Raw genomic sequence first — 15,114 nt, 5'->3', positions numbered from 1 at the left:
GACTTTGCCTCCTGTTGATATTAATTAACCATTGCAGCATATTCAAAAAGTTTGTGTGTGTGTGTGTATATACACACATATTTACATATTATATACAATGTGCATCTGTGTGTGTATATGTAGACACACACACACACACACACAAAGTGGCTTATCTGCAAGATCACACTGTGAGTGATCCAGTGTTCTTTTCATTGTTTACGGAAGAAACAGTAACCAAGCAGCCAGTATAGCTACCAGTTTGTATTTTAAAAATTGGGTTCTTTAGGCGGCAGTTCACGCCTGTAATTCCAGCACTTTGGGAGGCTGAGGTGGATGGATAACTTGAAGCCAGGAGTTTGAGACCAGACCAGTCCGGCCTATATGGCGAAACCCGTCTCTCCTAAAAATACAAAAATTAGCTGGGCGTGGTGGCATGTGCCTGTAATCCCAGCTACTCGGGAGGCTGAGGCATGAGAATCACTCAAACCTGGGAGTCAGAGGTTGCAGTGAGCAGAGATTGCGCCACTGTACTCCAGCCTGGGCAACAAAGTGAGACCCTGCCTTAAAACAAATAAAATAAAAATAAAAATTGGGTTCTTAAGAAAGTATAGGAGGATCTATCACTGTATTAATGCTGCATGACAACTCCTGAAATTTCAGTGGTTCACAAGAAGGCACATTTCTTTTTCTTTTCTATGGGCATGTAGGTCAGTGAAGCATGGCTGGATTCAGCTAAGCTTGGCTCTTAGTCTGCAAGTCCAGCCTGGTCTGATCCCCCTTGGTCGTTCTAAAAACAACAGCATCCTGGGCCATGTTCTTTTCATGGTGATGGCAGAGGCACAGAAGGCCAAGCCAAATGATGCCAGCACACTAGAGCCTCTGTTCATGATATGTCTGCTAACAGTACATAGGTCAAAGCCAGTCATGTGGCCAACCACATATCAAAGGAACAGGAAAATATACTCTTCTTACTCCACGGGAGGTTCTGCAGAGTCATATGACAAAGAGTGTGGGCACGTAATTCTTATACAGGGAGGGAATGAAGAATCAAGAACAAGTATCCAGTCTACCACAAAGTCTTTATGAACCTGAAGTAGATGGTAGAAATTTTCCCTTTGAAAATAAACTTCGGTGTTGAATTTTCAAAACTGTACTTTGAAATGTGGTTCTAATCATATCCGTTTTTGTTTTTTTTTTCTAGAGATGTGAAGATATCTGGCTTGGCATGCCATCACCTATTCCTGCGAAATACATTGACTACTTGACCCTTTTGAAGGATGTGTTTGGCTTAGAGGAGGAATAACCATGCCAGTTTTGGTCAATTCTCTTTGATTTACTTCTCTCATTTTGCCACATTTACTTTAGTAGATATAATTTCATTAAAAACAAAAAAGAAACAAGGTTTATATTAAATGGAAATCCACAAATCACAATTAATCCTATTTTGTCATGTTAGTTTTTCAGAACATCATGTTATATTTCTGCCGTACTGTTACTATTTAAAATGCCATCTTAAAACATGTTGAATATTTTTATTATATGTATATTTTATTAATACCAAAAAATCTTCTGATAATTTTTCATCCAACGTAATTTGATTCATTAGTATATGAACAGAAAATAACTTCTGAAGGTTATACATGACAATACAAAATCAAATTATATCACAGCAATAAGTTGTGATTCTATTAAATATTTTTGAAACCTTTTTGACACATTTATTACTTATATAGTTAAGTTTTGTAGCAACCCACCTCATCAAAATAATTCTTAAACCTCTCTAGAGTAAATATGTTTATTTTTTAAACTTAGTAAAGCTATGGGAAGAAAAAGAACCTCCCCAAAACATACACACACACACACACACACACACACACACACACACACACAGGAAACATATGCAGTATTTATATTTGTAATGCCCTTTTTTCTATCTAAAGTCAGCTTGTTAGCTTAGGAATATATGCATGTGTATATAATTATAGTTTGACCAAAAATTTATTATGTCTAAAATATTTACAAATGTGAAAGCTGAAGATTTTGAGATTTTTTTTTTTTTGGTTTGTTTTACACACACATCCCACCCGCCCCACCCTAGAGGTTTAAATATTCAGAAACTACAACATTTTTCCCCTGCATTTTTCTAGTTCTATTTTTATTTTTCTTCAGCAGAACTCTTGTCATGTAGTATACATTTGATTAAAACCCATAGCCATGTACCTCTGGGAATTCAGTGTAAGAAGTCTATCCCCGTCTATCCCATTGTTCAATGTGGGGTGCTATGTATCATAAATCCATTTGCCTGGTGTTCTGGGAGACAATGGAGGTCTCTCAAGAAGGAACTGCAGGGACTACTCTGAGAAGAAGAGGAGCTGATGACATCTCAAGGGACCCTTCGGACTCATTATTCTTTCACTCCACATTTGCAGCAGTGTCTTGCTGGCTTCTTGGCACTCAAATGTACCAATTTACTCTTGACAACAATGGCCCTTTCATTTTTAAAAAATTGAAGTTAATCAATAAACGATTTCTATATATAAACCTAGAATAATTCCACACGTGCTATTGTTAGAATAGATGCTCCCCCCCAACCCTTTCAGGACTTAACACTAAACTAGTATACTCAATTTATATACCAAAACTATCTACCATAAATCCTAAATTTGACTACTTGATTTTTGTCCCAGGTTTTTTTTAAGGCAACTGACAGTGCCAAGCCATTTTGTCACTTTAAGATTTTTCATTCCCCAGAGAGCAAGCTTTTAGAAGGATGACACTTTCCTGGAACTTTTCAAGCTGACACATTCGTCACTTACCTATTCAACTCTTCAGTCAGTTGTCTTTCCTTCAAGAGTTTAAATATGTAGATAATTTAGCCCTTGTAAAGGCTTATAATGTAGTTCATTTGAGAAGCTGGGGGAGAAAAAGGAAGCAAACCAATGACAATGCTCCTGAGTTTGTGGGGTGACAACTGCTTATTCTATTGCATAGATGTGTGTTACTGCTCTGGTTGTTTCTGGTTCAAGCCCACAATTAGCAATGAAATGGCCATTATAGGATTCATGCCGATAAACATGATACATTGCAGCCATACAGACATTTTAAATAATTATTCTTTTTATAACTAAGCCATATACTGAACAAGATTTATAATTTAGAGATAATATCCCCATTAGTAAAGTTTATGACCCAATAAACAGCTCCCACTAGTTAATAAATGCCAAAGCCATAAAAACAAAGACTATTAATGTAATAGAATTTCTGTACCTCCCTCTTTTGCTGGTGGTCTCAAGACACTGAAAGGAAATGCTATCTTAGGAAAAACATTTATTCTTGTTATGTAAATATCAGTGAATTGTCTTACAATCCATCTGGAAGTCTCCCAGCCCCCCTTGGTCCCAGGTGGTCCCAAAATGCTGATGCATTCTGCTTAGGTTTCAAGCAGTAGATAACTGTGGTTTTCGGCACCAATAAATCCCGAGACTAAAATTTTGGGGGAAGGAGGGCTGGAATTTCTGCCTCTTCTCTTCCCTCTGCAAAAGAGAAATCCCAACTATTGTCATTGTTCCAGGGTAATAATTTGAAAGAAGTTTCACAACCTTTCCATATACTTATATTTTCAGCTGCTAACATGCTCTCATTTTGAAGAAAAAGCAAGTGCTGCCTTTGGATGTCTGGGTGAGTTGAAGGTTAATATAGGCAAACCTTTTGTCCTAAGAACTAATTGTTATTTAGTATTCTTGGAACTGTGGGAATGATTGATAAAGCCATTTGAAAACCCAAATCAAATCATGTCTTTTCATACAAAACTGATTAAAAGCTGTTGAAGTTCACATTAAGTGGTTTGCTGAGGCACTGTTGTGAGGTATTGTCGCCAGCAGAGGATTAATTTGCAGTACTTATTTGCCTTTTATTACCTTTTTTACCTAACCACTTGAAAAGTAATGTGGGTAAGTCTATTGGTTTACTTTAGCTTAAGCTTACTAAAATAGTTATAATTTTAGACAACAGAGGGGAGATACAGAGCTTTGTAACTTTCAAGCATTTATAACAGTTTAAACATTTTGCCTACTTTATTTCCTGTATTGCCTTTGATTCAATTACTGACAAGTTACTATTCTTGTTATTATATTTTTTTAAAGACTAGAGTATTTGAAGTTTGGTTATTTGGGGTCATAGAGCTTCCAGGCTTTATGGACCCCTCAGTCATGAGTTTAGAATATTTAAATTGCCCTCCCTTCTTTCAAATAGGGAATTATTGATGAGTAAAGTGAAATCTCAAATCAATACAAAACACAAAACTCTTGCCTTTCCAACTTGAATTTATCTTGAGTTGGGGTTGTTTCCTAGCCTTTTCCACTTATTTCTTCTTTCTCGTTTCCCTTCCACCACACAATTTAGCTATAAGTTTACTAGTTGGAGTCATAACGAAATAGGGTCTTCCACAAAATATTTATGATATTGAATAATGCAGAAACCATTATAATCATCATAATGAAGTGTCATGCTTCCAATTACATGTACATTCATTTTAGTTATGAGTATAGATCCCTGAATTTTGAATACCCTTAAAAAATGGTCTATAAATAACCTTTCAGACAAACAGCTTCCCAGTGATGGTAGAAACATATACACGAGTGATGCGTCTCTGCTCTAATGTTTGTTTGTGCAAAGTCTGAATTGCTTCAAGTTGAAGGCAGGTTAAGACCTTTTCGAAAATGAGTGTTTTCAAGTTGACTGAGCATCTTCAGAGACACCGTGCTTTTCAATTCCCAAGAGAATGTCATGTGTAAAAATGGAAAGCCCACTGAGGCAAGATCAATGAGGCTATTTAGAAAATAATAAACCTGGGGCGATAATGGAGCAAACATTCATTATTACAAAGGGTAGGACTGACTGTGCAATTAGTTTAAGAGAATTTTGTAACTCACCTCCTCCCCTTATTCTACCAGGTTATACATATTGGTTTAAATATACATTTACATTCAAGGTCAATTAAGTTCCCTAAAACTAAGAGTTCTGAGACATCTTTGTCAATGGAGTGGCTAGAATATGCATCTTCTTTGTAATTTGTTCCTGGTCCTCAGAAAAATTCCTTGCAAGGGGACTTTCAAGCCCATTATGTGTCTGGTGTGTGGTACACACAGGAGCCCAGGGGTCAGCACTGCGGCTCAGAAGCAACTTGGTAAAAGCTAAAAAAATGTGGCCGATGAAAAACTCCACAGCGGCTCTGCAAGCAGAGAATTAATGACTCGCTGGAATCAGTAGGAGCCTTTACTTCTAAATACTCATTAGTTAAGGCAGTGAGGCCTGATGTTATGCAAGTTAGAGAGGGAAAGGGGGGACTGCCCCTCCCCATTGTCTATTTTGAACAGAATATGCACATTTAACTCAAAGTGCTGAATGATTCAAATACATCAAACCAACTATTCATCAGTCTCCTAGCTTCCTGAGCACCACTTCGCATCTGTGTAAAGCCAACAATAGAGGAAATGCTTGTTATGACCCCACTATAATATTAAAATCCAGAGGGGCCGATAGCTTGGTGAAAAAATAAAAATGCATTCTCCTTTAGAAATACTTCCACCAAAGTCATCTTTGTGTTTCTTTTTTCCTACTTTGCCTATACAACAAGAACCTCTGACTGAAATAGGAACTTGATAAAATTACTTTTGCCTGCTTTTTTCTCCTGTGCTACCACTGTTCATTATTGCTGTAAGGCCACCCGTTGAATAAAAAACAGGAGCTGAACGGCCATTTCAGACGCCTGTGAATACCCCCAGTTTTAACTATGACTGGAGCTAGGAGAGTGAGAAGGGAAGTGGCAAAAGATGACCATTTTAGAGGGGAGTTGGGACAAAAATAGGGACCACCTTGTGTGTGTGACTCATGTTGAAGAGTTTGCACTTCATCCCAAGGCAATGAGAAGTTTCTGAAATATTTTAATCTGGGGAATGGAAAGATCATGTCTGTATTTAAAAATCTCTGGCTGCTTTGTGTGTGTGAACTCTAAGAGTGAGTTTGGCTGCAAGAAGACTGATTAGGAGACTGTTGCCAGAGAAGTGATGGGTAGTTTGGATTAATGTAATGTTGGTGAGAAGTGGAGGGATTCACGATGCATTTGCGATGTTGGAGATGAGGGAGAAGAAATCAAAATTATGACTGGGTCATTTTCACAGCTGGATAGATGGTGTTGCCTTTCATTGTACTGGGGTACATGAGAGAAAAATCAAGTGAAGGGAGAATATCAAAAATTCTGCCTTGGGCATGCTGAATTAGGGTGCTTGCAGAACTAATAAGTGGCCATGTTAAGGCAGCTGGATTAACAGGTCTGAATCTTAGCAGAATGGCCTGGGCTGGAGATACATACTTGGGAATCATCAGAGTATGGATGGTAATTGTGAGTTTGGATAAGATTACCCAGGGGAGGCATATTGTCTGAGAACCATAGTGCCTTGCATATTACTAACAGTAATAACTTTCTAAAAACCAGCTTTATTGACTTAATAGTAAACTGCACATATTTAAGTATACAATTTGATGAGTTGGCATATGTATGTACCCACGATACATCACCCCTATCAAGATCATAAATTGTTAAATTAAACTAAATTTGGCCTGAGGCTGCCTTCCTACTTTGAGTCCTAGCGTAATGAACTATAAATAACTGAAAGCCTGACTTAGGAGTGTCAGAGACATTTGAACCAGAGCGACTCCATCTTGAACAGGGGCTGGGCAAAATAAGGCCGAGACCTATTGGACTGAATTCCCAGGAGGTTAGGCATTCTTAGTCACAGGATGAGATAGGAGGTCAGCAGAAGAAACAGGTCACAGAGACCTTGCTGATAAAACAGGATGTGGTAAAGAAGCTGGCCAAAAATCCACCAAAACCAAGATGGTGATGAAAGTGACCTCTGGTCGTCATCACTGCTCATTATATGCCAATTATAATGCATTAGCATGGTAGAAGACACTCCCACCAGTGCCAGGACAGTTTACAAACGCCATGGTGATATGGTTTGGTTCTGTGTCCCCACCCAAATCTCACCTTGAATTATAATCCCCATAATTCCCACGTGTCAAGGATGGGACCAGGTGGAGATAATTGGATCATGGGGGATGGTTCCCCCATGCTGTTCTCATGGTAGTGAGTCAGTTATCAAGAGATCTGGCATTTCCTCTGCTTGCACTCACTCCGTCCTGCCGCCATGTGAAGAAGGTGCCTGCTTCTCCTTTGCCTTACACCATGACTGTAAGTTTCCTGAGGCCTCCCCAGCAATGGGGAACTGACTGTGAGTCAATTAAACCTCTTCCCTTTATATATTACCCAGTCTCAGGTATCTCTTCATAGCAGTGTAAAAATGGACTAATAAACATGTCAACATCCGAAAGTTACCCTATATGGTCTAAAAAGGGGAGGGACCCCCAGTTCTGGGAAATCTCGGTTCTTTTCCCAGAAAACTCATGAATAATCCACCCCTTGTTTAGCATATAATCAAGAAATAACTATAAGTATAATCAGTCGAGCAGCCCATGCCACTGCTCTGCCAACGGAGTAGCTATTCTTTTATTCTTTACTTTCTTAATAAACTTGCTTTCACTTTATGGACTCATCCCAAATTCTTCCTTGCATGAGGTCCAAGAACCCTCTCTTGGCATCTGGATTGGGACCCCTTTCGAGTAATAAAAACCCAATACCCCAAAGTTTAGTACCTTGGTGTGCTGAGTACTTTAAAGGAGATTTGAAGTCCTCAGAGGCAAGGTCTCTCTGACCCTCTGCTGCCCTCCTCCCTCTATTCCTGGTTTTCTCCTAGAAAAGTGTCATAGAAACCAGAATTCCTCTTCCCCAATGTAGGTCATAGAACCTAGAAAGGTCATTCTCTGACCTTCCCCTCTTCCCTTGGAGACCCTCATGTGACAGGTGTCCTATCCTATACACAGAGGAAAGAAATGCTACACAGAGAGGCCAAAAAGCATATGAATGGACAGGCCTTACTGAGCTTCCCCCTTCAGTCTATTACCATTAGATTGTACCCTTTTGTCTAATCACATTTCCACACAGCTGTCCATTCTTCATCAAACCTAAGCATAAAAATAGACAGTTTGTCCTGGGTCTTTGGGTCTGAAGGCTCCCATGTCACATAGAACCTGGATTAAATAAATTAGTTATGCTTTTCTCTTGTTAACCTGTCTTTTGTTATAGGAGTGTTGGCCGTGACTCTTACGGTGAGGAAAGGTAGCACACATTTCTACCCCTACACTTGTTATGGTTAATCCTTCAAATTTTAGCCATTCTAATAGCTGTGTAGTAGTACAGTCAATTGTTCATCTCCATGGGTTCCACATATGTTGATTCAACCAACTGCAGGCAGAAAACATTTTTTAAAAATTGCGTTTGTACTGACATGCACATATGTTTTCGCCTTGTCATTTTCTAAACAATGCAGTATAACAACTATTTACATGGTGCTTACATTGTATTAGGTATTGTAAGTTATCTAGAGATGATGTAAGGTATATGGGAGGAAGTGTATAGGTTATATGTGAACACCTATGCCACTTTGTATATCAGGGACTTGAGCATCCACAAATTTGGGTATCTGCAGGAGGTCCTGGAGCCAATCCAGGTATTGATATCAGATATCAAGATATCAAGGAAAGACTGTAACTCATTGTGATTGTTTATATTCTTCTTATTGAGTTTTGAGAGTTCATTATATGTTCTGGACACAGGCTTTTTATCTGATGTGTGATTTCCAAATATTTTATCTCGGACTATAGTTGTCTTTACATTTTCTTAACAGGGTCTTTTGGAAGGCAAAAGGTTTTAATTCTGATGAAGTCTATTTTATTAATTTATTATTTCATGGATTATGTTGTTGGTGTTATACTTAATAAATCTTTGTATAAACCAAGTTCACAAAGGTTTTTTCTGTGTTTCCTTCTAGAAGTTTTGTAGTTTTAGGTTTTTCATTTAGATCTATAATCCATTTCAAGTTCATTTTTGTATATAGCACAAAGTATGGCTCCAAGTTTATTTATTTATTTTTTTGAATATGGATATCCAATTGTTATAGTATCCTTTGTTGAAAAGATTAACATGTCTCCAGGGAATTAACCATTGCATAAAATCAGTTGTCAATTATGTGTGGATCTATTTCTGGATTTTCTATTCTGTTCTACTGATTTATGTGCTGATTTTTACATTAATACCACACTGGCTTGTTTACTATAAGTTTTTAATAGGTCTTGAAATCAGTAGCTTTAATTCTCCAACTTTGTTCTTTGCATAGTAGTTTTGGCTATTCTAGATCTTTTACAATTTCCTATGTATCAGCTTGTCAATTCTAAAATCATGCTAGGATTTTTATTGGGATTGTACTGAATCTACAGACCCATTTGAAGAGAATTGTTATCTTAATAATATTGAGTCTTCTGGCCCATGACCAGAGTATGTCACTCTGTTTATTTAAGGCTTCTTTATCTCAGCAATGTTTTGTAGTTTCCAGTGAGCAGGTATTGTACATATTTGACAGATTCCTCCCTAACTATTTCAAATTTGTTAATGCCAATGTAAATGGTAATTTTTGAAAATTTTAATTTTTGATTGTTGCTAAAAGATAAAATACATTTTTTATTTATTTGATTTTTATACATTGATCTTGTATCCTTCAACCTTAATAAACTCATTTATTAGTCTTGCAGCTTTTTTAAGACATCATCAGATATTTCACATGGACAATACAAATAGACAATCATAGATGATCAGATTTTTCATATAGATGATGTTAGTCCATGAATAAAGTTTTACTTCTTCATTTCAAATATGGATGCCTTTTATTCCCTTTTCTTGTTGTATTGCACTGGCTAGAACTTCCAGTACAACATTGAATAGAGATGATGAGGGTGGACATCCCTTTCTTGTCACTGAACTTAGAAGGAAAGCATTCAGTGTTTCACCATTAAGTATGATGTTAGCTATAGGATGTTAGTAGACATCCTTTATCAGGCTTAGTAAGCTCCCTTCTATTTCTATTTTGCTGAGAGATTTTATCAGGAATGGATTTTGGATTTTGTTAAACATTTTGCTGCATCTATTAAGATAATCTTATTTTTCTTTTTAAATATAGTACTTGTTTAATATAGTAAATGACATTAATTTTTAAATTTTTTATTAAGATAAAATTCATATAAAATTAACCATTTTAAATTGTAAAATACAGTGGCATTTAGTACATTCACAATGTTGTGCTGCCATCACCTCTAGTTCCAAAATATTTTTATCACCACAAAAGGAAAACCCCATACCCATGAAGCAGTCACTCTCTATACCTCTTGCCTTCAGCCCCCTGGCAACCACTAATCTCCTTTCTGTCTTTATGAGTTTACTTACTCTAAATATTTCATATAAATGGAATCATACAGTATGTGACCTTTGTATCTGGCTTCTTTCAGTTAGCATAATGTTTTTGGTCATCCATGTTGTAGCATGTATTGCTACTTCATTTCTTTTTGTGGCTGAACAATATTTTATTTTATGGATATACCACAATTTGTATATCCATTCATGCATCAGTGGACATTTGGGTTCTTTTCTCCTTTTGACTTTTGTGAATAGTGCTGCTATAGAAACACGTGTGCACATGTACTTTGTTTGAGTACTAGTTTTCAGTTCTCTTGAGTATATACCTAGGAGTAGAATCCTAGGGACATATAGTCATTCTCCATTTAACTTTTTGAGGAACTGCCAAATTGTTTTCTGTAGTGACTGAAGCATTTCATATTTCTACCTTAAAGGTATGAGGGTTCCAGTGTCTTCATATCTTCACCAACACATGTTATTTTCCATTTTTTAAAATAGCTATCCTGCTGCGTGTGAACTGGTAGCTCGTTTGGTTTATATTTCCCTAAAGACTAATGATGCTGAGCATCTTTTCTGTGTTTTTTGGCCATTTGTAAATTTTCTTTGGAGAAATGATTACTTGAGTCCTTTGTCCACTTTTTAATTGAAAATGACATTGAATTTTGAATATTAAAATTTTGAAACCAACTGTGCATTACTGGAATGAACCCTATTAGGTCACGATGTGTTATCCTTCTTATAAATTGCTGGATTCAATTTGCTAAAATTTTGTTGAAATTTTTTCTTCTGTGAAAATCTATGAAGGACATTAATCCTAGTTTTCTTTTCTTGTCATATCTTTGTCTGGTTTTGGTTTCGTGATAATGTTGGCCTCATAGAATAAGTTGGGAAATATTCCTTCCTTTTCAATTTTATGGAAGAGCTTGTATAGAATTGGTATTATTTCTTCCTTAAACATTTAGTAGAATTTACTAGTGAAGCAATCTGGTGGACAGTTGCTCCTGGGGAAGGAATTTATGACGATTGAGTTCTTTTGGGAGGCACTGCTTTTAGGCAGAGAAAGTTTTTCAGGAACTCAAATGCCTTCAGCTCAAAATAATTTTTATGCCACAGTGGCTTATTCTGGACCCTTTCATTATAACTCTTCAATTTGTTATTATATTCGTTGTTTTAGGGTTTGCAGTATATGCCTTTAACTTAGCACAATCTACCTTCCAATGATGTATGGTATAGTATAGTAATCTTAAATAGTATACATCCATTTCTCCCCTATTAAATCTTGTGCTATTGTTACCTTACTTTTCATATGTTTTAAGCCCCACACTGCATTGCTATTTTTATTTAATAGTCATTATCTTTTAAAGAGATTTAAATAACAAGAAAAAGCTAATGTAGTTATCTATGTAGTTACCATTTCTTGTGCTTTTTAATCCTTTGTGCAGATCCATATTTCCATCTGGTATCATTTCTCTTGTGCCTAAAATACTTCGTTTAACATTTCTTGTAGTATGGGTCAGTTGGTGATGAATTATTTTGCTTTCTTTTTAAATGTCTTAAAATGTCTTTATTTTGCTTTCATTTTAGAAAGATATTTTCACAGGGTATAAATGCCTAAGTTGAAAGTTTCTTCTTTCTATATTTTAAGTACATTGCTCCCCTTATTTCTGGCTTACATTGTTTCACATGAGAAATCTGTCAACTTTATTTTTGTCCCTCTGTATGTAATATATGTTTTTTCTTTGGCTAATTTCAGCATTTTCTATTTATCACGAGTTTTAAACAATTTGTTTATGATGAGCCTTGAGCTAGTTTCCTTGTGCTTGGGATTTGTTGAGCTTCTTGGTTCCTTAGATTTATAGTTTTCATAAAATTTGGAAAATGTTTGGCCATGCTATCTTCAAGTGCCTTTTTTTTTTTTTTGAGACGGAGTTTTGCTCCTGTTGCCCAGCTGGAGTGCAATGGCATGGTCTCGGCTCACTGCAGCCTCCACCTCCTGGGTTCAAGTGATTCTCCTGCCTTAACCTCCCAAGTAGCTGGGATTACAGGTGCCCACCACCATGCCTGGCTAATTTTTATATTTTTAGTAGAGATGGGGTTTCACCATGTTAACCAGGCTGGTCTCGAACTCTTGACCTCAGGTGATCTGCCTTCCTCAGCCTCCCATAGGGCTGGAATTACAGGCATGAGCCACTGCACCTGGCCCAAGTGCTTTTTTAGTTACCACTCCTCTCTTTTCCATTGGTAACTCCTATTACATATATATTAGGATGCTTAAAGCTGTCGCATGGTCACTGATGCTTTGTTCACCCTTTTCTCATTTTTTTTGGGGGGGGGGTGTAGTTCATATTGGATACTGTCGTTTGCTCAGTCTTCAAGTTCATTAATAATTTTTTCTGCAATATCTAATCTGCCATTAATCCCACCCACTATATTTTTCATCTTGTACTGTACATGGTATTAGATTTAGGTCTTTTTATATCTTTAATGTCCCTACTTAAGATGCTCAGTTTTTCCTCTAGCTTCATGTATGTATGGAATAAAGTTATAATAATGGTTCAAATATCCTTATCTACTAATTTTATCATCTAAGTAATTTCCATGTCTGTTTTGAGTGATTTTTCTCCCCATTATGGATAATATCTTCCTGCTTTTTGCATGCTTGCTATTTTTTTTTTTAGATGCCAAAATTTAGACTTTTATTTTGTGGTGTGCTGAATATATTTGCATTCTCTTAAACAGTTGTGAGCTTTGTTCTGGGGTATGGTTAAGTTACTTGGAAACAATTTCCTTCTTTAAGGTCATGCTTTAAAGCTTTGTCAGGCAAGACAAGAGCAGCCTTTAGTTTAGGACTAATTTTTTCCCAATACTGAGGCAAACACTTCTTAGCACTCTACCCAATTCTTCATCATTAGTAAAGTTTTTGACTCTGACTGATGGGAACAAGAATGTGGTGGGCAGAATTCTAAGATGCCTGCCAGTGACCCATACCTTTATATAATCCTTTCCCATTTGAATATGGTTGTGAATCATGAATATGATAGGATAGTCACTACCATAAGTAAGTTATGTTATGTGGCACAATTGATTTGAAAAAGACTGGGCTGGGCATAGTGGCTCATACCTGTAATCCCAGCCACTTGACGTTGGCAGGCCAAGTCAGGTGGATCACTTGAGGCCAGGAATTCCAGACCAGCCTGACCAACATGTTGAAACCTCGTCTCTACTAAAAATACAAAAATTAGTTGGGTGTGGTGGTGGGCACCTATAGTCCCACCTACTTGGGAGGCTGAGGCAGGAGAATCGCTTGAACTCTGGAGGCGGAGGTTGCAGTGAGCTGCGATCGTGCCACTGCAGTCCAGCCTGGGAGACAGAGTGAGACTCCATCTCAAAAACAAAAAACGAAACAAAACAAAAAAATCAAATTTAAAATATCAAAGTCAAGCATTTATTAAGTGCTTACTATATATAAGGCATCATGCTAAACACTGTGGAAACTAGCAAGAAGTAGAAGTATGATGCATATGAAGCCAAAGAGAAAAATGTTTAGAACATTACCAACTAAATTGCCACTAGAACTGGCACTAGAACTAGAACACTACCAGCTAAAAATTATATAACTACTGTTATATAAAAGTGTGGTGAACCTCACTTTTACCCTAGATTACTCCCTAGAGAGAGTTTCTCGCCAATGTTGAGGGAAGAGGTAAACCAAGTCGAATATAGCAGACCCCATGACTACAAGAGATGGGGTAAAGAGTCTAAGAGTACCCAGGGAGCTAGAGTTCGCAGGACAGATTATTTGACAGGAGAGAACTGCACGGAGATAGAACTTCAAAATTCTGCAGGGGGCTCCTCACATATTTAGCTGAGTACTGAGCAGTGCATGTGTGCAAGGAAACTACCCAAGACTGGAGAAAGAAGCACCTGAAAGGATTAGAAGAAATAATACTTGGTACACAAACATAGTAATAATGCCTATTCTCAACAAACTGTCTGAAAAGTCTTATAATTCATGGACTATTGTACCCAGAACGTTCTTGCCTCAGTAATGAGAAATAGTTAACCCTAGATGAAACATGGTTTTATCCCACCTAACAAATTTCAAAAGTAAGACCTAAAAGGATCAAACTGTTTCCAAGTAATTTAGCCATGTCGTAGAAAAAAAGCTGAAGAAGGCCAGCACAGTGGCTCACGCCTGTAATCCCAGTACTTTGGGAGGCTGAGGTGGGCGGATCACGAGGTCAGGAGATTGAGACCATCCTGGCTAACACTGTGAAACGCCGTCTCTACCAAAAATCCAAAAAATTAGCTGGATGTGGTGGCGGGCACCTGTAGTCCCAGCTACTCGGGAGGCTGAGGCAGGAGAATGGCGTGAACCCGGGAGACGGAGCTTGCAGTGAGCCGAGATCGAGCCACTGCACTCCAGCCTGGGCGACAGAGCGAAACTCCATCTCAAAAAAAAAAAAAAAAAAAAAAAAAAAAAAAGGCTGAAGAATATCTATAGGAATACATAAATATCCAGCACTTAAAATGGTAAAATTCACAAAGTATGGCATCTAGCAAAAAAATTACCAGGCATGGATAGGAAAGGAAACTTCAACTCACAATGAGGAAAAAAAATCAATAGGAACTGATCTAGACCTGACATAGATGTTATAATTAGCCAACAAGGACAATTAAACAGCTATTATAACTATCTTCCATATGATCAAAAAGTTAATGAGAGATATGGAAGACAAGGAAAGACTGGACTTCTGATAAAAACTACA

At 37.3% G+C, this 15,114-nt stretch overlaps 2 protein-coding genes across 2 annotated transcripts in view; both read left to right on the top strand.

The window, feature by feature from the left end:
• Window positions 1-3,766, top strand: part of EFHC2 (EF-hand domain containing 2) — a 198,034-nt gene extending 194,268 nt beyond the window's left edge. Inside the window, exon 15 of the mRNA XM_050775820.1 lies at window positions 1,184-3,766. Within this exon, the coding sequence (XP_050631777.1) occupies window positions 1,184-1,285 (102 nt within the window). The 3' untranslated portion in view covers window positions 1,286-3,766. The remainder of the gene's footprint in view (window positions 1-1,183) is intronic.
• MAOB (monoamine oxidase B) overlaps window positions 1-15,114 on the top strand; it is a 713,383-nt gene that overhangs the window by 328,081 nt on the left and 370,188 nt on the right. The window lies entirely within an intron of this gene.

The sequence above is a fragment of the Macaca thibetana genome, chromosome X, assembly GCF_024542745.1.
Source record: "Macaca thibetana thibetana isolate TM-01 chromosome X, ASM2454274v1, whole genome shotgun sequence".
Classification (NCBI taxonomy): domain Eukaryota; kingdom Metazoa; phylum Chordata; class Mammalia; order Primates; family Cercopithecidae; genus Macaca; species Macaca thibetana.
The sequence above is the reverse complement of the archived record's forward strand: the minus strand, read 5'-3'. Positions and strand labels throughout refer to the sequence as shown.